Source organism: Notamacropus eugenii, chromosome 5, assembly GCF_028372415.1.
Source record: "Notamacropus eugenii isolate mMacEug1 chromosome 5, mMacEug1.pri_v2, whole genome shotgun sequence".
NCBI lineage: Eukaryota > Metazoa > Chordata > Mammalia > Diprotodontia > Macropodidae > Notamacropus > Notamacropus eugenii.
In genome coordinates, this window is record NC_092876.1 from 343,755,338 (window position 1) to 343,779,465 (window position 24,128).

Genomic DNA, 24,128 nt, shown 5'->3' on the forward strand with positions numbered 1-24,128 from the left:
TTAGGCTCTAGGAATACAAAAGCAAGTAAATACATTCTGATGGTAGAGGATAACATACAAAAGAAGCTGTCAGGAGCAGAGCTGGAGAGGTGTGTGTGGAGTGAGCACTGCGTGCCTGGGCACTTCTTTAAAATCAAAGTTCCAGGAGGAACTCACCAATTACAGGAAAAGTTCACAGGGGTGAAGGCATCTTTCATCTATGAACATTAACTGTTGGTACTTTAAGTGTATGATCTCTGCCCAATGACCAATAGGTTCATACACCAACAGACAGCTTGAGTTACATCATTATTGACATTCTTGTCATAAATTATACCAGAAGTCACAGAAGCTATTAATCCATCATGCACCCAAAGGTAACCCCCCAAAAAAATCCACTGTAAAAGAATTTGTACTTGATGACTTCTAAGCATCCTTCCAACTCTTAAGATTCTGTATTTTTGTCAATCGCTTTCAGTAGTGATTTGAAAAATATCTTTTGCTTTTAAGTCACCTTAATTTATGAATATATTATTCCCCTTCCCTCCTCAGAGAAGCATTGCAAATAAAATGGTAGAGGAAGCAGTTCATCAAAACTAATCAATACACCCAGTCTAACCATATATGTAATGTTCCACACCATATTCCCTTCATCTCTGTAAAGGTGGAGAACCTGACCATTCTAATTACACAGGGGGTCATGTTTGGTTCTTTCCCTTTATACAACTTAGTCATGTGTATGTAGTCACTGTTTTCTTTGTTCTGCTTACTTCATTTTACACCACTTCATGTCTTCTTATGGTTCTCTTTATCTTCACATTCAGCATTTTTCATGGTGTACAAATACTCCATTGAATTCCCAGCCCCTGATCTCCTGTGCAATAGCTCTTTTCATTGCATCTAGAGCCACACTATCCACTGAGATTACATGGCACTTTGCCATGAACTCATTGATTTCAGCAGAAGCCCCTGATTGCCCTGTACACTGTAATATTAGCATCTGTCCCTCCCAAACAGCTTAGGTTAATGCCTGCTGTTGGTACCCATCAGCCACATTCCACTCCACCTTTACAGCAGGCACTCATTCTAAGATCATCTCTCAGGGCACAATACAAACCTTCTGTCTCCTGCTGCCAGTTTCCAAACTGCATAGCTTGAAGTCACCACTAGGTTCTATTTTACGGTTGTGTTTGTTTTGTTGTTGGGTAAAAAAGTATGCTGAAAAGTTGTTTCTCACTTCATAACCCCAGGCTCTTATGATAAAAGATCCACAGAATTATCACAAACCTATCACCGAAGTCATCTGGGAATTGTGCAGATTATGCTTGGCTGAGGCTAAGAAAGTATTCTTTACCCCGGCATTTGCATCCTCACTTTCCCTCCCCATTAAGACCCCACACTTCTTCAAATCTGAAAATAACTTTATTTTTTACAAGTGTTCAGGGAAGTTTCAGGGGTAGCTGTGACTAAGAATTTGGTCACCGCAGGGTAAAGGATTCAGAGCACAGCAGTTGGCTGACCCTCCCCTCATTTCACTGGAGCAGTGAAGGTAAGCAGGGGACAGAAAAGGTGGATGGTGGTAGTGAAGGAGGAAATGGCCAAGACCATCTCAATTTGGCAAAGGGGCAGGTGGTAAGTGGATTTCAGTTTAGGCACTAGTCCTCAAGGCTTGATTTCATCATCCCTTCCCTACAGCTTTCTCTACTTGTCCCAGTCCCTTACAATAAGCAGGCAGGTGACTAAGAGGCTGAAAAACTGGCATCCCTGAGATCAATAGCTGAGCTTGATTTTTTTTTTTTTGGTTATTTACATAAGGGGGAGGAAAAGGGAATGAATATGGACACTAATGAAGACAAATTGAGGGAGACTGTGTCAACACTACTCCTCTCTTGGTCTCAAGAAACTTAAATCCACTTGACACTCGCTCAGTGTGTCTGAGCCTCAGTTTGGATAGGTAACACGAGTGGACCAGGAGACAACAACCTCAACCAAACACTTCCTTCAGAGTCTCGGAGGAAGGGCAAGTTGACCATTTCATTTAAGTATCTATGTTAAAATCTTCTCACAGACCATACTTCATACAGGGGAACAGGGCCCTCATAGCCCAATGGCGTACATTCTCACCCCTATGGCTGTCTCAAGATTGGGGAAAGTGATTAGAAGTGAAGCCTCTTCCTGCCCCAAGATACTATTAGTGACCAGAAGCCTAGCAACAGGGAAGGAGCTCCTCAGTTTCCACCTTCTCCAGAATAGGCCCTATCACATGCTTCATCATCATGCTTATGACAGATCCCATATCCACATCGTATACAAGATAATACTGAAGCAAATAAACCAAGATCATTACAATTTCAACATCTTGGATCCTAGGAACAACCATGGCTCCTTGGGCTTACTGGATCAGCAATGGAGCCAAGGGGTCACTTCCTAGAATCTGCTCTGTTGGGTAGGAATAGGCACTATACTTAAAAGATGTTTGTGTTTATATATGATGATAATTGTGCCTAAACATGGAACAGAAGGCAGTGGAAAAAAGCACTTTCTAGTACCTACAGCTCCTAAAGAGGCAAGATGCGTCTGTGAATTTTGCAGAAATTATTCCATAAGGAAGGGATAAGTCTTGATAAGTAGGGCTACCCACAAGGGCATTTGGTCTTGGGATTAGGGGGTTGGAGAATCCAGGGCTGTAGCTCTAAGGAGAGAAATCTGTGAGCTAAGCTCACAGATGACCAGTGAAACAGAGAAGAACCAGGATGTGGAGAACCAGAATATAGATAGCAGCCAGCAAGGGTACCCGGGTCCGGGAACAGCAGAGTGAACGCAGGATTCGCCTCCATCCAACATTGCTCCTGGTCTAGAAGAAGAAAGATGGAAAGGTCAGAGACAGGTCCTATCCTGCATATTAGGGAAGTGTCTCTAGCCCAAGTTTAGACTTCAGTGATCTCAATATTTCAAAAAAGGTTTCCTGCAAGAAAAACTTTTCTCAAGAGATGTCAGCTCTCAATTTCATAAGCCCATCAATATTCCCAAGTCCTATATTCAGATAAATTGCCCATGAACCCTGACAGAATTGTCCCTCCCAAGAGGAGGGTACTGCTCATACCCCTTCTTAACACTGCTCTTTCTATTCCCTTCCCTCCCACTCATATTTCTTCCCACCCCCTTCCCTCCTACCCATCTTACCCTTCGGAAGGTACTGCTCACGGGCTCTATTAATATCGCCTGTTCATGTAAGCCACAGTCACCGATGCCAGAATTCTGGGCAGGGGGCCACTCATTCAGCTCCAGCCTGGGTTACAGGAAAACACACACACAAACACACATACACAACACATACGTACACACAGCACACATACAAAAATCTGCTTGACATTTGGTTCAGAAGATGAAACCAGTGAGGCTAAACAAACAAAGTAAGTGAGACATTTTAGAGTCATCTTGTATAACCTCTAGGGTTGTTGCCAAGCACGAGGAACCCAAAGCTGCCTCTGCAGTAGTAAGCAGAGAAAGGAAGAAAAAAGTGTTTATTAAGTGCCTACTATATACTGGGGACTGTGCTAAGTGCTTCAGAAATGCAATTTCATCCTGGAAGGTAGGTGCTATTATGATCCCCATTTTACAGCTGAGAAAACTGAGGCAAACAGATTTGCCCAAGATCACACACAGCTAGTGTCTGAGTCCAGATGTGAACTTAGTTCTTCCTGACTCCAGGCTCCCTGCTCTATCCACTGCACCACCCAGCCACCTACAAAGTGGTTTAATTTAACAAAGAGGCAGAAGCAACTAAGAAGAGACTTCTGTGAAGTTCTTTGGTAGTCAACACTTTTAGCCACTGCCTATCAAAGATTTAGAATTTGATGGCTTCCCTGATGATGGTAAAAATATCTCCCTAGGCAAGGGTTATTAGTGTATAGGTGCAGCCAGAACTTCACAGTGTGGCAAAAGCTGGCTTAAAGATTCAGAATGCAGACAGGTTTTGTGTCTAAAAGCAGGGACAGCCTGTATCCCCCAAAGAGAACGCCCCCTGTAGGACCACGCCAAACACCAACTCTTCCTGGCTTTCAGAAATGAATTCTCTCCATCAACACTTTACCTCCTAATCTCCTCCTGAGCAGCAGAGAGGGCTTCCTCGGCAGCCAGCCGGTGATCCCGTTCCTCTTCCAGCAATTTCTTTAAGTGGCTCACCTCCTGTCTAGTGTTACATTGCTCTTGCTGAGCCTCAGAAAACCTGCAGCATGAGGGGAAATGAAGTCATTAAAGGCTGAATGACCATTATGCCCAGAGCCCTGTACTATGTGCTTTGGGAGCTAACAAACATAAAAGGAGATGCAGGCCCTGAAACATACAAATACAGGGAAGATGGAACAAACACATGAATATACACAAACATATAAACACTAGATAGACTGTGTAATGATAACTATATAAAATGTGTTAAAAGATTGTTGAATTCCTTGCATTCACATGATGTTCTTGAATTACTTTCATATATGATATTTATTCAATGTTCATTCAGTTGTATCTGACTCTTTGTGACTTCATGGACCATACTGTCCATGGGGTTTTCTTGACAAAGGTACCAGATGGTTTGACAATTTCTTCTCCAGTGGATTAAGGCAAGCAGGGTTAAGTGACTTGCCCAGGGTCACACAGCCAGTATGTGTCTGAGGCCAGATCTGAACTCAAGTCTTCTTAATTGCAGGCCCAGCACTCTATCCACTGACCGAGCTAGCTGCCTCTTGTTTATTCATAGGTATTATTTAATTCTGAACACAAATATGAAGCCCAACACTTATTAAACCAAATGCCATGAGGCTCCACACTCAATCCATACTGCTACATTGTTGCTACTGAGTCGCTTCAGCCATGTCTGACTCTTATACTGGACTAGTTTGCCATTTCTTTCTCTAGATCATTTTACAGATGAGGCAAATAGGGCTAAATGATTTTTCAGGCTAACAGTTAGTGAGACTGAGGCCAGATTTGAACTCCAGAGTAGGAGACTTCCTGACTGAATCCAGACCTGGCACTCTATCCACAGCGCCACCTAGCTGTCCCCTTACTATATTACTCTCTGAGCATTTGGGAAATCATTCATTATGGGATTCCTACAGTTTAACAGCATGTTACGGGAAAGTTATTCATTCCAGCAAAATAAGAATGCTCCACATTCAAAATTCAATTCACTAAACATTTAACTAAACACCTACTATTTGCAAAGGATTGTGATAGTATACACTTTCATATATGTGGGGATACAAAACCAAAAATAAAATAGTCTTGAATTCAGGGAACTTATGGAGGGATACACTGGAGGGATATAACATGCATACAAATAAGTAGAGGAGGGAGAGTATGCTAACACCTGGGAAAATCAGGGAAAGCAATGAATCCATTATTTCCAAGAAGCTCAATGACCTTTCCTCCATTTTTCCCCAATCATCATGCCCTGGCAGACCTGGCAATAGCAGGCCAATGAGGGGAGGGAAGCCAGCTGGGACATCAGCATTCTATGTATAAGCCCATCAGATGGGAGTGAACAGACACTGTCCTCTTTCCAGCTTTCTGACTCTCCTCGAGAAACTCCCCCTTTGCCATTCTGGGTGATTCAACTGCTGAGCTGGCAGGAAATAGAGAGGATCTGAAGGAATGCGTCTTGGATTAGCTTTGCACAGCAAACAGAAGGAAAATGAGAAAATATTTTTCCACATATGTCATCTATCATGATTGGGATCTATGGGGTTTGGATGGCATTACCTATGAGAAGCAGCTGGTGAGGCTTAGAGGCCCTCTCCCTCATGAGGTCCTTCTTGATCCTCACCCCAATTTGTTGACAGACTGCAAATCTCCTCTCCCAGAAATCACTTCATATATTTTTTAAAATTTACTGATCTGCACATTTTTTTCCCCACTCGAAAGTAAGTTCTCTGAAGGTAGTAGCTGCTGTTTTCTTTTTGCCTTTGTGTCCCTAGTGGCACAAAGTCTGACACATAGTGGGTACCTAATTAGTGTTTACTGAATTGCAATGGCAGAGATACCACCTAAGATGAACCTTGAAGGAAGCCACTGATTTTCACAAAGTAAGGAGGAAGGGCATTGTAGACATAGGAGAACCACCAAAGCCCCAGCAAACCATCAAACTTTTTTAAGCCTCAGTTAATGTTGTGGCAAGATAGGTAGATCTGTGCAGGAATAACCAAAGCTGTTATTCCAGATTTTAAAATATCAGACTGCCCCTTTCACACCCTTCTGATCTTTTGGCGCATGAGGAGAAAAACAAAGTACGTAAGGCAGGGAGAAGAACTTCTCTGCCGAAGCCCCTCCCATCCTACCATACTTGGACAGTTAGCTTTATGAACTCAGATGGAAGCCAGATGTTGTATTTATCCCTATTAAATATCTTCATATTAGCCTAGTTCCACCCTCCAGTACATCAGGTCCCCTCACTTTTAGTTACTTGCTTGGCTCTCCGTTAGAAGCGGCCAATCATGTCCCTCTGTAAAGCAGGACAAGAAGGTGACACAAAGCACTAGGATAAGCTGCACAAAAGGGCACACAGGCACGCTGGTGTACCCATCCCCAGTTTATGCGCTCTCCAGGCTGTAGGACAGGCCTCGGGAGTACATGTTGAGGACTGCTACATGTTGAGAAGACTTACCTGAGCTGTAGTTCTCTCAGATGCATAGCGTCACTCTCTCTCTGGGGCTCATTCTTTTCCTGAGGAGCCCCAGGTGCAGCATCTGTTGGGAGTGTCCCCTAGAAGAACAAGGATAGTAAACAGAGAACCAATAAAGAGCGACTAGCTAGGAAGAATGAGGAGAATTGGTGGAAAACACCTACAGGAATGAGGCATTTATTCACCTTTTGGTAGCTGAAAAAGATACTTTCTCTTCTCATACTTCTCTCCAAAAACAGAGCAAGACACTCCTCTTATCCAGTGCAGTTAGCCCAGCCACTCTCAGCCTGATTCAGTCACCCCAGGAATCCACTTTCTCATCTCTCTTCAGTTTACTGCTGAGCTCTTTCCCCCAGTGATGCTCCATGGCTTTCCTGGGGGAGGTCCTCTGGTTCTCTCTGGCTTCCCTGAAGCCCTTTGGGTCCTACTTGCTTTCCTGTGGGCTGGCCAAGTGCCCATTACCTTAGTATCTGCATCTTCAAAGCCTCAGTTTTTTACTCTTATTCTTTTACCTGCTTTTTGCACCAACTTCCATCATCTCAGACATCCCATCTTCCCTATTCCCTTGCCCTATTTAACAGTTTAGATCTATTGCTTATCCCTCAAATACCACTTTCTCTTTTCTTCTATTCTCTTCAATCTGTCTCTATCAATCATTAGTGTATTTGGACTTAGCACTTGTCTTTAATTCTTATCTTTAGACCAAGAGACTTGAGCTTCACAACACTTTTTTATTCCTCCGTCGCTCACCGTTTCTTTGCTGAGGAGTTGCATCTCCTGTATCTGTTTCTTTAAGCCTGTGCAGTGATTCAGAAGGTCATTATAGCGCTGATGGCTTTCACGGAGACTATGAGTGCTACCACGAAGCTGAATAGAAAGGGAACTTTTTTCTTCAAAGATCTGAGAAAGCTGGAACAAAGAAAATCAGGTTAGCACCAGCCCACGGAGAACTCCTCAAAATGCAAACATGAGTATCAGTACTTTTGATGGAAAACCTTTATCTCTAAAAGACTGCCCATTATTGAAGATCAAGAAAAAGATATTGCTTTGGGTATACAAACTGGACTGTACATTGTCCTGGGTCCAAATGTAAGAAATCATTACATTCTCTTACCTCTTAACTCCACAGAGCTGGACAAAGGGCTGTCACCTAGAACTAACAATGGTTTTTTGCACAAAACCCTATACTATTGCTATGCAGAGGAAATAGAAAATACTGGAGTCACATAGTCTAAAGGAAGATAAGACAAACACTAACATGTATATTGCATAAAGATAAGGAATACAAGTAAGTGAATTAGAAAGGACCTTCCTTGAAGGCTATTTACTACATCCCAAGTTAGTTCATTCCATTTTCAGACAGTTCTCATCATTATAAAATTCTTTCTTCTACTACACTGAAATCCCAATGACTTCTACCTATTGGGTTCTAATCCCTAGAACCACATCAGTCAAGTCTACCTAAGCTAACATTCCAGCTTATTTAACCTTATCTTCACACCTAAGAGGACAAATAAATTCTCTGGATTAAGGCTGGAGATGCATCTTCCACAGTTGGTTCCAGAAGAAGCAAAAGAGAGAAAAATCAATAAGAAGGCACCAAAGACAAACTTCTCTTTCTTTTAATTTTGTCTAGGGCTGGCCCTGCCTCCTCTCTTTCTTCTAGAAAATATATGGGAAACGTTCCCCTTCAGGCAACAAGACTCAAGAAGCCCTGAGTCCACCAGAATAATCACCCTGCCCTGAAAAGCCTGGCAGTAGCAAGTCAGATTACAGAGAGAAGCAGAGGAGAGAGTGTCCCAAAATCAGAGAAGCTGGGTATGCATCTTCCAAGGGGGATGGGGATCTGCTATACCCAGTATAGTATCTGGCAAAATGCCCCCAAGTCCAAAAACACATCACTCTCTAGTTTTGAGACACCAGTTTCTTGTGTGTGAGGCCACTTCATGGAAAGGAAAAAATACTTTCTAGTTTTCTGATTCTCCTTGACAAGCTACCCCTTCCCAAATCCAGGTAAATTTCTTGCTGGAAGTAGAAAGGAACCTGAACGAATGGGCACTAGATTAAGAGAAGGTATATGGAGAAATATTTTTGAGTATATGCAACTTACTGGGAATACTGGTATCTGCGAAGCTTTGATGGAAGTATCTACACAAAGCCACTGGGGAGGTTCTTCACATCTAATTTCTCTCCTGTCTTTCCTAAGAGGTCTCCCAGTGTGAAAAGCGGTAGAAAGAATGGACGAATTTCTAGTGCTATAATTATGCAGATTCAGAGAAGGTTCAGAGAAGATACTCTGCCTACCCCAAAGAGATGCTTAAAAGATAGAATCTCAATCCAACCTGATGTTGCTCACTCTTTCTTTCAGTTCTAACATAGGCCTGAAGAGAAACTCACCTTGCTGTTCAGCTGCTGGATTCTCATCTCCTTCTGATGAACTTCTTTCAAGCTATCATTAAGCTGGGCTTTGAGAAGCCTGATCTCAGAATCCAGGGCCTGTGATGTCTCTGGGGAAATTGCTACTTCTGAGGATGCCTGCTGAGAGAGAAGCACTTAGGAAATCCACTCCTCATTCCGACTGCTGAATCTCCTATGAAACAACTGACCATTCCAGGGAGTGATCATTACACTAGCCCTCAGGCCAGTGTACAATAGAATTTCCCCTAGGGGCCTGCCAGGCACAAGCTTTCCAAGTCACCCTTTGGGTCAGTCAGGACCCAACTTACCTGTCTTTGGTATTGCTCTGAGAGAATAGAAGGTCGGCGGGATGTAGACCTCAGTTCTTGCACCAGACTCTGCAGGTGGCTCAGCTGCTGTTCCTTGTCAGAGAGAGCCATCAGGTACTGCTCTCTAACCCGCTTCTCCTGGATTTCCCAAGTATTCTTCTCTACTCTAGAAGGCATAGGAAATTGTCAGAGGGGAAGGTCCACCTCACACACTCACTTGTACCAAATTCTTGGTGTCTTTTCACTAAATCTTAGTATCAATCATAACTAAGTGGAACCCCAATCTTATTACCACATCCCAAATCCCACTTGTCTTTTGCTAAATTGGACTGAAAAGCAGAGAACTGAAAGAGGTATCTTATGATATCACTTTTATTTTCCCTCCTGGCAGATTCTTCCTTCCCGTAGTAGAGAGCTCTTGCATCACACTCTGCAGGTGGCTCATCCAAGACAAAAGAATCAAACTCTACCTATATCAAAATGCAACAGAGAGATGATCTCATCTTATCCCCATCCATTAGATTATAACCTTCTTCAAGGCAGGGGCAGCATCTGTTTCTTCTTTATATCCCCACTGTCAAGCAAAATACACTGCACATAGTACGTGCTTAATACATATTTGCTGAGTCTAATCTGCTAAGTTCTCCTGGTTGCTCAATTTCTGATAAGATTGTATTTTATAATTCTTCAGTTGATAATTCAAACTGGCTCATTCACTATTCTCTCATTAATATAAGCTCCATTAGCAGTGACTCGTACATATATAGCATTTCTCTTCATATAAAAAGATGATAGTATCACCTTCTAACCAACTGACATCAACTTTTGCAAACAGGACTAATTTGAAAAAGATTGTCTGGAACACAAGATTGGTCTTTTCTATATTAAAAACAAAGAGATAAACAATAAACCAACAGATCAAGGAAAGTAGGGGAGAAAGAAACTGCAAGTTGCCAAGAATTTTTTTCAAAGTACATAGGTTACTCTATCCAGGAAAAGATCCTCATAACTTGTGACATAATGTTGGAAGGTTATTGGATTGAGGTGGCAAAATGGGGACTGGTACATCCAAATCCAGGAGAACAATTTTGTGGGAATTCTAACCTGTGTACAAAAATGTTCAAAGCACATCTTTTTGTCATGGTGAAAAAAACAAAACAAAACAAAAAAACCCAACCAAACAAAAAAACAACCCCAGAAGTCAACAGGCTTCCTATCTGCTGAGAAATGGCTAAACAAATTATGGCATATGAACATAATGAAATATTACTGCACCACATGAAACGATGAAATGGATGGTTTCAGAGCGACCTAGAAGACCTGTATGAACTTAAAAGTAAACAAAGCAGAACTAGAACATTTCATGATGAAAAATAATATAAAAAAAGAAGAACTCTGGTCTATGTAATAATAACCATGAGTCCAGAGGACTGAAGAAGAAGCACACTATCCACTTTCTGCCAAAGAGGTGATGGACTTCAAAAGCAGAATGAGACACACATTTTTGGAAATGGTCAACGTGGGAACTTGTTTTGCTGGACTATGCATATTTGTTATGAAAGGTTTCTTTTTCTTTTTTACTAGTTCAATTGGGGGAATAAAGAGAAAATGCTTATAAAATTAAATTTTTTTTAAATAAAAAAAGAACACAAGTTCTTAGAGAGTAGGAACTGTCTTGCTTGCTTGTATTTGTAGCCCTAGTGCTTAGCATATTGCCTGACACATAGTAACTGCTTACTCAATGCTCTGTCTCTCTAACTTTGCCTCTCTGCCACTTTTCTCCAGCCCTAAATCTTATACTCTGAAAAACATATGCCAAATAAAACCAGAACTCCCTTATTTCCAATAATATCAAATCTTCTAATCATGACAATAATAGCTACCATTTATATAGTTATGTGCTAGACATTAGGCCAAGTACTTTATAAATGTTATCTCACTTGATACTCACTACAATCCTGAAAGGTATGGGCTATTATTATCCCCATTTTATAGCTGAGGAAATTGAGGCAGACACTGTCCAAATGACTTGCCCAGGGTCATACAGTTAATAAGTGTCAGAGGCTAGATTTAAACTCAGGTCTTCCTGATTTCAGGACCAGCAGTCTATATACTACAGCACCGAGCTGCCATTCATGGGAAGCTTTTCTTGAATTATTTTTGCTTTTATCCTTTTCTTTCTTCTAGACATTTAGTATAACTCTTCTAAACTACACTTCTTAACACACAAGCATATATATATCTCAGCTTTAAAGACGGAGGTAAAAAACTGAGAACCAAAACCAAACAGGGTTTTAACTAATTTTGTTACGTTTCTCTCTGCTAAAGATATAAGGACCATAGAACTTGATGAGAGAAAATCAGGGAAATCATGAGCCATAACCAATGAGGAGAGAGGCTAGTGATAGATTCACGGAATCAGGCTTAGAGGAACAAAAGAACTGAAAAAAACCTCTTTCCAGCCCAAGTCCTTCATTTGACAGATCATAGGATCAAATATCCAAGCCACTCCTTTCACAGAGGAGAAAACTTGAAGACCAGGGAGATTAGGGGATTTATCCATGGTCACACAATTAGTAAGTGGCAAAGGTAGAATCTGAACCCAGGTCTTCTAATTCTGAAGCCAATGCTCCTTCCATTATACCATGAGGAAACTGGAGGCCAGAAAGCTTAAGTGATTTGTCCACAGTCACACAGCTCATAAATTGCAAAGGGACTTCCCTTCAGGTCCTCTGACTCCAAATCTAGCACTCTTCTGAAGCTGCCCTTGGGAAGGGGATTATCAGAAGTCTGACGCAATAAGCAGCTCTAACTTCTCTGAATCAGAGAAAATCATAATTTGGGAATCATTATGGAGGAGAGAAGGAAGCAGTCTTAGAAGCACATGACTAAAGAGCTGTGCTATTTATGTTTAGCTCCAAAGTCTGAGGGCCTGGGCCAGAGAAGAGAAAGGGAAAAGCCAGTAGACAGGGATGGCTGCTTCTTCTAGTCTGTCAGCTCTTCTTCCCTAAATAGCTAAACACACACACGTACATGCACATGCACACGCGCACACACACACACACACACACACACACGCGCGCGCGCGCGCGCGCGCGCGCGCACACACACACACACACACACACACACACACACACACAAAGATTTCCAGGTCTTTTTAAGGAAAAAAAAGAGGACTATTACTATTGGTTTGAACATGACCTCACATCTTCCCTAGCTGGCCCAGCCCTGAAGTTCTCTAGTTCAGTGCTTCTTAAACTGTGGGTCGCGAACCCATATGGGGTCATGTAACCAAATGTGGGGGTCATGGAAAATTTGGCAACACTAAAAGGTTTCTGAACGTGCAATGACCAAAAATTAATTCAAAATCAAATGCTTAATGAATCCGAGGTGTTTTTGGCAGTGCTTGCCCATGCTGCATGGAGCAACTTCACTAAGCCTTGGTTCTGAACACACAGCAGGCACACTTTGCACCATGCGTGCCATCATTCCACACAATGCCAAAGAATGCTGCCAGAAACACCTTGGTTCAGATTTGAGACTATTGTATGTTATGAATTGCGGTGTTTTTACTTTGCATACAAAAGTATTAAATGAATTTTGGCTTGGGATTAGGACAGAATTTCCAACAATTTCTGAAATGGTCCTAAACATTCTTATGCTATTTTGCACTATTTATATATGCAAAGCAGTGTTCTCGGCACTGATGATTATAAAATCAAATTACTGATTAACTCTGAAAGATGCTGACGATCCTCTACATCTTGCAGTACCAAAGATTTTGCCAAGATTTAATTCTTTATGTAAAAATAAACAAGCACATTCATATCTTTAGTATGCAAATTTGCTTTAGTCTTTAATAAATGATAAAATTATATGTATGCCAAAGAATTGTTTTAAAATAAATTTTGTTATGATTTATTATCAGTAAATGTTTGATTTGTACACCTATTTTACATACCTATATATACCTAGGGTCACACAAAAATTTCTCAGGCGAAAAGGAGTCACAAGTGAAAAAAGTTTAAGAAACCCTACTCTAGTTGAAGGGACACTTAAGGTAACTGGGGAGACAACAAAAGAATGACTTGGTATGTTCCCCATATTATTCTCTACTCTGATCTGTGTAGACCAAGAAATTCAGAGCTGGACATGAAAGACTATCATGAGAATGATCTAATCTCTTAAAGCACCACACAGATCCTGGTGGGAAAATAAGCAGATATCAATGGACAAAAATCTCACAGTTGGGGACAAAAGAAAATAATACAGTCACAGGGGAACGACATGGGAGTCACTAAAGTTCACTTAAAACAAGAAGTCAGAGACAGGTGGGTTCCCAGGAAAAATTCCCTCTGCCATTTTAAGTGCAACTCTTCAAGCGGATCTAAATCTCAACTTTGGACTTGCATCTTTCAGTGAAAGACTTGTTTTCAGTTATCTAAGGAAACTCAAGAGGTTGGTACATTATTTTTTGTACAAGCTGGTGTGTTTCTTGGAATAAAATATCTCCTGGTAAAAATTCACATCAGAAAACATTCACTTTGTAAAGTTTGCTTAAAGTCCATCCAGGAACATCACTTCCATGACATGTTCACCATCTCAAACTAAATGTGTGAGTGTCCAACAAAAACAAGTAATTTTCACAAGGTATTGATAGGGTCATTTTGTTTCTGGATTTCTCTTGTTCTGATGGGCTTTGTTAGAAATGAGATTAAGAAAGGACCAGTGGGGACACATTCCTTTTTTCCTTACATGCACATAATATCAAACAATTACTAATGGATTTACAACAAAGAAAGATCATTTGGGTGTATGTGGAGGAGCACAAAATTAACTCTTCTCGTTAAGAGGAAAATTACTTTACCTGAGGTGTTGCAACTCCTGTTGAAAAGAGAGGTTTTCCTGCTTCAGTTGTTCTTGGAGAGACTGATACTTATTTGTCTGTTCCTGACACTCCTGAAGTTGATCCTTCAGTGGACGGAGTTCAGTGTTCTCTTGGTTAATCTGCAGGTACTGCTGCTGTAGATTCTTTAACTCTTTCAGCTTTAAGCAAAGGAAATGTAATAGAGTCAGGCATCAATTTACCATTCCCAATGCAAACCAGTAACAATTAACAGTCCAACTTTATCCATCTGGGTAAATTAAAGAGGAGAGTCAAAAAGAGGTCATCTAATAGATTTCATTGCTTCAGACACCAAAATGAAATAAATGAAGTTAAGCTATCATCACATGGTCTGCTGTCACAGCCAATGAGTCATTTTCCCATATACTACATCTCACCCTCTATTATCTACCTCTTCCTGGACCTCCTCCTCACAAACTCCTGGAACCCAAATCCTGAAATGACTCTAGAGCCACAGTTTTGAGCATCAATTTAGGAGCCATAAAGGCACCCCAAGGTTTTTCAGAGGCTGAGAGAAATGGCAACTGCCCTTTTGTTACTTTTCTACTTGGACTACTCAAGAAAAACTATTTCAAGCAAATCCAGATTGCCACTAAAGTGGTAAACTGATTCTAGAGGCTTCACCAAAACACTGCAAACCACTCTGAGGAGTGTTAAGTATCCAGACCTAAACAAAGATTTTGCCATAGCTATCCCCATCCCAGTGATTTCCTGATCCCTGAAAAAAAGCCAAAATAAAGATCAGTATTGACCTATCTGCTTAGCCAGGAGGTCTAGTATTTGCTAGCTAGGAAAACTGCTGGAGTCCCTTGGCCTATTCTTTGTGGTCAATCCTTTATATCAGTTAAGTATAGTTTATTTATATGAATAGTGATGATCACTGTCTTTTCAGATGTGTATGTTCTCAACAAATGTTGCCCCTTGGCTTAGAGAGACAGCATAATACAGTGGAAAGAATTCTGGACTTGGAAGCATTAAAATTAAAATCCTGTCTAAGGCATTTATATTGGTTATATAACAGGCAAATTAACTTAACTTCCACAGGACTCAATTTTCTCATCTGTAAAATGGGGCTAACAAGTGCACCTATCTTTTGGTTGTTATGGGGATCAAACGTAATAATATACTTAAAATCTCTTGGTTACCTTAAAGCACTATCTCAATGTGATCTATAATAATTATTCCTTTATTCATTTCCCATTTTTTGGCATCAACAGTTCATCTAAACAGCATGGTTTGAAGTTTAGGCAACTGTACACAATTCCTTCTCATCTTTATACATTTCTCTAATTTAGCACTGATTCTTACCTGATTTCTAGCAACCAGGTGGTAGGACTGCTCATAGACAGATGATTCTAAAATGACTCCTATATTTGTAACCAGTCGTTTCTTGTTAAGATTTAATCAGTTTCATATTTTTGTGTGCATGATGTTGCTTGGTGACTTCATGACCAGTGTCTTTTACTCTCTTTGTAAAGATAGTATTCCAGATACAGAGGCATAAGATGCCTATTTAGTCTAAATGGCTTTGGTTGTTTTTATTTCTTATAAATATCTAAATCACATTTTCCAAAATATTTTAATTACTCTCCTCTGGGCCCACCTTCAAATGGAAGTCATCAAATATCAAGGTATATGGTTGATTTAGCTTGGAGGATTTTGTCTTTAAAGAATTTTTTCTATTCTTCATCCTCTGCAACAGATCTTAGTACATAATTATAATTATTTTCAATGGGAGGTTTTTTGCTTATATTCATTATATGTACTTTAAGACAAGATGAACTAACATCTGACACCCTGTACCAGGATAAAGTCCAAATGGATATAGGATCTAGGTATAAAGGCTGATACTATAAACAAATTAAGGGAGCAGGAAATAGTTTTTCTGTCAGATTTATGAAGAATGGAGGAATTTATGACTAAACAAAGAGATAGAGAACATTATGAAATACAAAATGGATAATTTTGATTACACTAAATTGAAAAGTTTTTGCACTTTTGCAAACCAAGATGCAACCAAGATTAGAAGAAAAGCAGAAAACTGGGAAAGAATTTTTACAACTAGTGTCTGTGATAAAGGCCTCATTTCTAAAATACATAGTCAAATTTACAAGAATACAGGTCCCCAATTGATAAATGGTCAAAGAATATGAAAAGGCAGTTTTCACAGGAAGAAATTATAGCTATCTATAGTCATATGAAAAAACACTCTAAATCACTATTGATGCAAATCAAAACAACTCTGAGGTACCACATCACACCTCTCAGATTGGCTGACATGACAAAACAGGAAAATGATAAATGTTGGAGATGCGGGAAAACTAATTCACTACTAGTGGAGCAATGTGCTGATCCAACCATTCTGAAGAGCAATTTGGGAACTATGTCCAAAGGGCTATAAAAATGTGTATACCCTTTGACCCAGCAATATTGCTTCTAGGGTTGTATCCCAAAGAAATCATAAAAATGGAGAAAAGACCCACATGTAAACAAATATTTATAGTAGCTCCTTTTGTGGTGGCCAAAAACTGGAAATTGAGGGGATGCCCATCAACTGTGGAAAGGCTGAACAAGTTGTGTATATGAATGTAACGGAATACTACTGAGCTATAAGAAATGATGGGCAGGTAAACTGCAGGAAAACCTGGACTTTAATGAACAGATGCTGAGTGAAGTAAGCAGAACCAGAAGAACATTGTATACAGTAACAGCCAAGGTGTGTAAGGACAGATTTTGATAGACTTAGCCCTTCTTAGCATACAAGGACCTAAAAAGTTTTCCAAAGGAATCATGATGGAAAATGCCATCCACATCCAGAGAAAGAACTATGGAGTTGGATTGCAGAGCGAAGCACTCTTTTCTCTTCTATTTTCTTTCTCATGGTTTCTCCCATTCATTATAATTTTTCTATGCAACATGACTAATGTGAAAATGTGTTTAATAGGAATGGATGTGTAGAGTCCATATCAGATTGCATTCCATCTTGGAGATGGAGGGGAAGAAAATTTAAAACTTATGGAAGTGAAATGTTGAAAACTGAAAACAAATAAATTAAATATAAAAAATAGACAAGATGATCAAGTGCCCCATGAAATGATGTTCCTCCTTGCCTTTGTGCACATGGTAAAATCAACTCTATCACCTTTATTTGCTTCTCTCTAAGCCATCCTTTGAATGTATTTATGTCCTCTAATTTAATCTTGCTAGGATGTCATTCATATCATGCAGCACGTCCACTTGATGGCTGGATAAGAATCATACATTTAACATTTAGAATACCAAGAATTATGCTGTTTTCTTTTCTACCACTCTCCTACCATCACTGCGGAAGCACAGAGCTGTATTTTATGGGTTACCAGAGCCAAAGAATTCAGTACCTTGTGGTCAACCCACTGGTGATGAACCTCTCCACATTTAGTTAAGCTGGTCATCAGCTAGCACACACAGGATGTTACAGGTATTATATTTGAAACTTTTACAGCTTGGTAGAATGGCTAAAGCTTGGTTCCACTGGAACCTAAATCTCCACACCACCATGAAAAAATGAAGGACTTTTGTAGGGTACACAAAAGTGAAACATCTGCTATTTGTAAAAATCATATTAGTAGCTTGGTGGGGATGGGGGGGAAGCAAGAGAAAATGGTTCCTATTCTCAAGAAACTTCACACTAAGAAGCAATACTGCACACATATAAAAATATAATAAGACAAAACTGAATATAATTAAGTGGCAACTGGGTGAAAATAAGTACTTCAGGAGTTTTAGGAGAAAAGGGGATCACTATGGCCTGGGGTGATAAGGAGGAACTTCACAAAAGAAGGTCTTGAGGCTATGTTTTGAAGGATGGGTAAGAATCAGACAAACAGAAAAAACAGAAGTGCATTCTAATGGGGTGGAATCATGTGTGCAAGGCATATCTGAAAAGACGGGTTGTTATTGTTCATTTTCAAAGAGAAGCGATGATATCACAGCGTGATTTCTTAACTTGTGGGTGAAATGGATTTAAATGATGCCGAGTTGCACAAAGTCATCAGCATCAATCTCTCTTCCAGAGTCATGAAAGTCCAATGGCAAGATAAAAGTCAAGATTACTGGCAACGGCCTGGGGTGCAGTGGATAACCTTGGCATCTTCCATGCCTAAGTTGTAAGTACTCCACAGTACCTGCTTCAGCCATCTTCATTCATGGCCCCTGGAACAAAATTTTTCTCATCTGTCCATTCCACCAAGGGAAGATCTTCATATGCTTGGGGTAGACACCAACTCCTCCCCCAATTTCCCAATGAGTTTGAGACCTGCTTTAGCCCAACTGTCAAGATAGTTTGCCAGGGTGTGGCTGCTGTACATGCTACAGCTTCCTTGCCCAAAAGGTGAGAGTTGAGTGCCAAGTGGACACCAAAATAGATGAGCAGCCCTGAAAAGGGCTCACCAAGCCTTCACAGAGGTGCTACACCTTGAACATTCCATACATCTCAGCTAGGTGGGGCAGTAGATAAAGAGTGCCAGGCCTGGAGTCAGACTCATATTCCTGAGTTCAAATCTGGCTTCAAACACTAGCTGTGTGATCCTGGGCAAATCATTTACCTGTAAAATGAGCTGGAGATGGAAATGGGAAACCACTCCAATAGCTTTGCAAAAAAAAAAAAAACCAAATAGGGTCATGAAGAGTCAGATACACCTGAAAAATGACTGATTGAGAAGATCAGTATGTCTGATAAGGAGAGGTAAGTCTGGGACAAAACTGCAAGGCTTGATTATAAGGCTAAGGAACTACATCTTTTAGGAAGTAAAAAGTTAACAAAAGTTTTATGAGCAGGTAAATGGCATTTATTTGGCATTCTATGACAAAAGTGGTATTCTATGTAGACTGATACAGTCTGGTGCGAAGGATGGATATAGAGGGAAGACACTAGATTCAGAGAGATTTGTTAGGAGAAGTTACTGTACTAGTTTGAATATTAGGTGATAAGAGGATTATACTAGGGCAGGAGCACTGACAACAGGAAAAGGACAGATACGAGAAATATTACAAATACAGAATCAAGACTTCAGGGCCCACCATGCTTTGGCAAATGAAGAAATTCTGAAAAACTCTGAACTCTCATTGCATTTGTTTTTCTCTTACCTATGCACTTACCATGTTCTAATTTCTATCAGTGTTATATATGTGTATTTCTTATGTTCTTGATTAACTTTTAAACTCTTTGAAGATAGGGACTATATCCCATTTGCCTTCGTATGCCCAACGATACACAGCTGAGTGTACAGCAAATACTCAACAAATGTCTGTTATTTATTACTGAAGAAACTTTACATATTAAAGTTTTGACTAAAGATACATGCAAGATGTAAACGGGTTGAAACCTACTTGGAGGAAGAGGATATATACTCTACAACATCCCCATGAAATCTATGGATACACACCAAAGTATAATTAAAAGTGAGATTTAGGCTGACATAGAGTGTGGTTACAGTTTAGACATTAGACTTATACTGCTAATGATAAAGAAAAGAATCTACAAAACAGGGAAATATTCTTTTTCACCAGGATCAACCTGGCAAGTAGAATTTTCAAGCTTCTGGTATGTGTCACATTTTAATTCAGTTTCAAAATCTTACTTCTCTAACGCCAAATTCAATTTGGAATTGTCACGCATGCAGCTACAATACATGAAAGTAAAGAAAGTACAATTACAAAGAAAAGTGATGCAATCACAGAGAAGGACCTGTTATGCTGGCTTAAATTCTGTCTTTCATTTTTGTGTCACAGTGACCAGCAAGGGCCTTTAAAAGCTGTCCTGATTTTGAATCTTGGCTCTTATTGAAATAGCATAATTTCAGAAGCTCCTTTCACTCTCTTCTTTTTAAGAAATTAAAAAGAGACACTAAAAAATATGGATGAGTGAACTGGCCAGCAAGCAAATATTTCCTATATATTATATGAAGGCAGATAAATTAACCTTTTTAAAGTTTAAAAAAAAAAATCATCCCCAAATTGGAGCTGACACATTTGGAACAACTGACCTACTATTCATGCTGAATAGCAGCTAAAGCAGACATGAAGTTATTCCTACTCCTCTATAATTTTTATTTATCCTAAAATGAATTCTGCCTAAATTTGCCCAGTTAGCTCTCTGTGTCACAGCTTTTTTTATAAACTATACTATTTCCTTTTGTGCAAAGAGAAAATCTGTGGCAAGAGTATTTGTGATTTGTTAAAGTTGAATCAGTTAGCTTAGCAGATATGGAAATAAAAGGAAATGTCAGGAGATCAGGAGCAAAGTGAAAATAAGATGGGCGGCTATAATTAGACAACCAGACTTATATGTTTGGATCAAATTCTCTGTTCCTATGTTTAACTTTTGTACCTTCAATTCAACAAATATTGCTAAATGCATATTTATATGTTACTTACATGGAGCTTCTATCCTGTATTTGCTCTCTAATAAATATATTTAGTCTTTTCTTCCAAGTGGAGACAGAGCCTAGAACACAGTGAACTACAAGAAAGTAGCTGGAGATCAAGAGAAAAAGAAAAAAAAAAGGGAAGGGGAACTAATCTAAATATAATTGGATTTCTCTTTGTAAATTGGTTTTTGTTTGCTTTCGTCTGCATTACTGCATACTTGTAATAAAGGTATAGAGGACATAAGAATTTCACAAGGTTTTTCATTCTATCTTTACAAAACAGATGGAGAAATGTGGCCTAGATGGTATAAACAGGTTGCTTTAAAAAAAAAAACAACAAATAAATAGTTAGACCCAAAGATTAGTTATTGATGGGTCAATATCAACTCAGAAGATCCTTAGTGGAGTCTCTATCTAGGCATCTGTTCTTCATTACTGAGCTGTTCAATATTTTTAAAAGATGATTTAGATATGGCCAATCTTACTGAGTGAGATTTGGGTTTTGTTTTGAAATGAATGAACATTTACTGAAGTACCACATCAAGTGTTGAGGAGAATATTAAGATACAATCTTTACCTACCAAAAGCTTACAATCTAATAATATGACTTTACCTTACAATTTACTGAAAGAAAACACAGTGTTTTGAGCTTTCTACTCTCTGCAGTATTTTAAGTCTTGCAGTGCCACATGTTCCTTATAATTTATACAACAATTTAACTGCATAGTCATTCAAATCTCAAATCCCTGGACTACAGCACCTGCCAAGAACTTCTTGAAGCATGTAAGAAATATGCAGCCAACAGATATGCCAAGAAGTTACCTGTGAGATCAAATGTGCCAACTTCTTTCATAGATCCCATTTCCCTTCACTTACTGCTTTATTAAAAAAACTTTCCAAGTAGTAATTAAGATTCCAAAGCAACAAAGGCGTTAAACTGATATTTTTCCCCCACTGGAGTCAATTTCATTTAGAATGGCTTTCTAGCAACACTGCAAATGTTATAATACTGCTTTGCAGTTCTGGCCTAGTCAATTTACTAATATTTTTTATTTAAAAAAAATTTTAAATTATTCTGTTCCTTGCAAAGAACAACACAAGCATAAATAAAGAACTAAAAAAGAGGACTGAACATGAAATCATGAATATCCATTACGAATAACTTGGGTTTTTAAAAATTATATAATAAATCCAAAATATTAATTCCAAAGGTGTCCTATTTGTCTGTTTCCCTCTTCTTTCTGCTCTCTTCTGTGCATTTTAAAATGCTTCACTAACGTTCTCATCATTCTTTTCTTTTTTGCATCTCTATCACTATGCTATTTCTTTCCTAATCCCTGCCCGCCCCCCTTCAAAACAAAAATCTTTCCAGAAAGTAGGCACAGACCAATATCTCTATACCAAGATAAGGCCGAAATGGGTACATGATTTAGATATAAAGAGCAGTACCAAAAGTAAATTAGGAGAGTAAGAAATAGTTTACCTGTGAGATCTATGGAGAAGGGAAGAATTTATGAACAAACAAGAGATAGAGAACATTATGAAATTCAAAATGGATAATTCTGATTAAATTGAAAAGGTTTTGCACAAACAAAACCAATGCAATCAAGATTAGAAGGAAACTAGAAAGCTGAGAAACAATTTTTAATGTGTTTCTGATAAAGGCCTCATTTCTAAAATATACAGAGAACTGGGGGAAAAAGACCTTTTATGGCACATTTATGAAATGCACAGGTCACATTAAGCTGATAAAGACAATCAAAACCTTAGACAGCAGTCAGGATCCAACATGATTGCAAAAGGGTACATCTCATGGGGCAAAATGTAATAGATGGAATTTAATAAGGATAAATGGAAATTCTTACAATTAGGTTAAAAGGACTAAATCCTTGGCACTCTAAATAGTTCAATATCAGGAAGACACATTGCTTAATCAGTGGAAATGACATTAAAGATGCATCTGCTTTGCCAATGAATCCTAAAGACCATGAGGCCTTTTTGCCTTGAAGCTGAAACTTTCCATATATGTTGAAAGTGATCAACTTGAAAGAAGGGACAGTCCCATTTTTATATTTGTGTCCCTACAGCTAAGCACAATGCTTTACATATAGCAAACACATAATAAATGCTTTTTCATTTTCATTTCTGTAAAGGGAGGAACGGGACAATAAGTTTCTTCTGCTCCAAAGAATGAGGATATGGATAAATTGATAATATCATGTGAGAAATCATCCAGTAATAGTCAGAATAATACAAAGTAGAACTATTTAGTGAGGAGGGATACTGAGGTAGCTATTTACTCATAAGCTTATGCTGACATCAACAGCAAAAAGAGCTACCATTTTCAAGGAGCACGTATCCAAAACACAGCAGATGGTGCCTACAGTTGCCTGTCAAACATGTCAAACCTCATGGTGATACATACAAGGACAAACGATGACACTAGAAGGAAACTAGAAAGCATTGCTAAGAATTATGAAGTCTAGGAAAAATACTTATGACCTCAGAAGACAGTGGTGCTTTCATCATTATTGCCAATTGAAGGCGGGGACAAAGCAGACTTGGGAAGCAGGATTTGGATTTCTGAACCATGGTTTAAAATACAGGGATCATGGACAGGAATTGAGCTTATTTAACAAGGATTAGTTAAAAAATATATTTTCTTAGTATGTTGAAAAATCTAATAAAAAGGGTTTTAAGTTGAAAAGGGACAGGGTAAGAGAAATGTGATAGGAGTAGTACCATAAACAGTAGCAATGTTGGAAGAAAAATATCAGAACAACAAATCTCTAATTCATTCATAGGACATGATACCTCAGAAAAAACCCAGAAATAAAATCCATAACCATAGATATCTTCAAATATACAAAATACCAAACCTAAAGAGGGAGAGAAATTTATTCTCATGGACTTGATAGGATTATTAGACTCATAACTGGAATACTGTTCTGGAAGGAAATAACTTATTTAAAAGGAACAGAACAGATTAAAAGGATTGCTAAGTTAATATCACTTATTAAGAGGATACTTTCACATCTCCCTGATGGGAGAAACATGGTGAAGTTGCAGAAGATCAAAAGAAGAAAAAAGAGAAGTAATATTGTCATGAAGCTACCAGACTGGCAGGAGGAAATGGATGTGGAGTCTGGGAAGCAGATCACAAGTTTTGACATGGAAGTATGGTATTACTGGGGATTCCAAATGTCTGGTAAAGGGCTCATTCAAGCAGAACGGAGCAGTTTTGTGATTTGCCTTAATAGCAGTTTATTGCTTCAAAAGGAGGAGAAAGCAATTTTATACTCAATTCCGATTAACAAAGGGTAGAAATGATAGGAACTTTGGAAAAAAGTGACTTCATCTAAAAATTCATGATGTAAGGCAACTGCCTTTTCAAAAAAAAAATAATCTGGCAGGACCTCCTTTTGATGAAGCTA

General features: G+C 39.1%; 1 protein-coding gene across 14 annotated transcripts in view; it reads right to left on the reverse strand.

Moving 5' to 3' along the window:
- Window positions 1–1,379: 1,379 nt before the first annotated feature.
- Window positions 1,380–24,128, reverse strand: part of GOLGB1 (golgin B1) — a 76,102-nt gene continuing 53,353 nt past the window's right edge. For 12 of the 14 annotated variants that reach the window (XM_072613838.1, XM_072613844.1, XM_072613842.1 and 9 more), the window contains 8 exons: window positions 14,249–14,427; window positions 9,382–9,547; window positions 9,053–9,193; window positions 7,406–7,564; window positions 6,638–6,735; window positions 4,073–4,207; window positions 3,163–3,268; window positions 1,380–2,833 (listed from right to left, as the gene is read on the reverse strand). In XM_072613838.1, coding sequence (XP_072469939.1) covers window positions 2,699–2,833; window positions 3,163–3,268; window positions 4,073–4,207; window positions 6,638–6,735; window positions 7,406–7,564; window positions 9,053–9,193; window positions 9,382–9,547; window positions 14,249–14,427 — 1,119 coding nt within the window. In that variant the 3' untranslated portion in view covers window positions 1,380–2,698. The remainder of the gene's footprint in view (window positions 2,834–3,162; window positions 3,269–4,072; window positions 4,208–6,637; window positions 6,736–7,405; window positions 7,565–9,052; window positions 9,194–9,381; window positions 9,548–14,248; window positions 14,428–24,128) is intronic. The other 2 variants (XM_072613845.1, XM_072613836.1) reach the window with 1 other exon arrangement.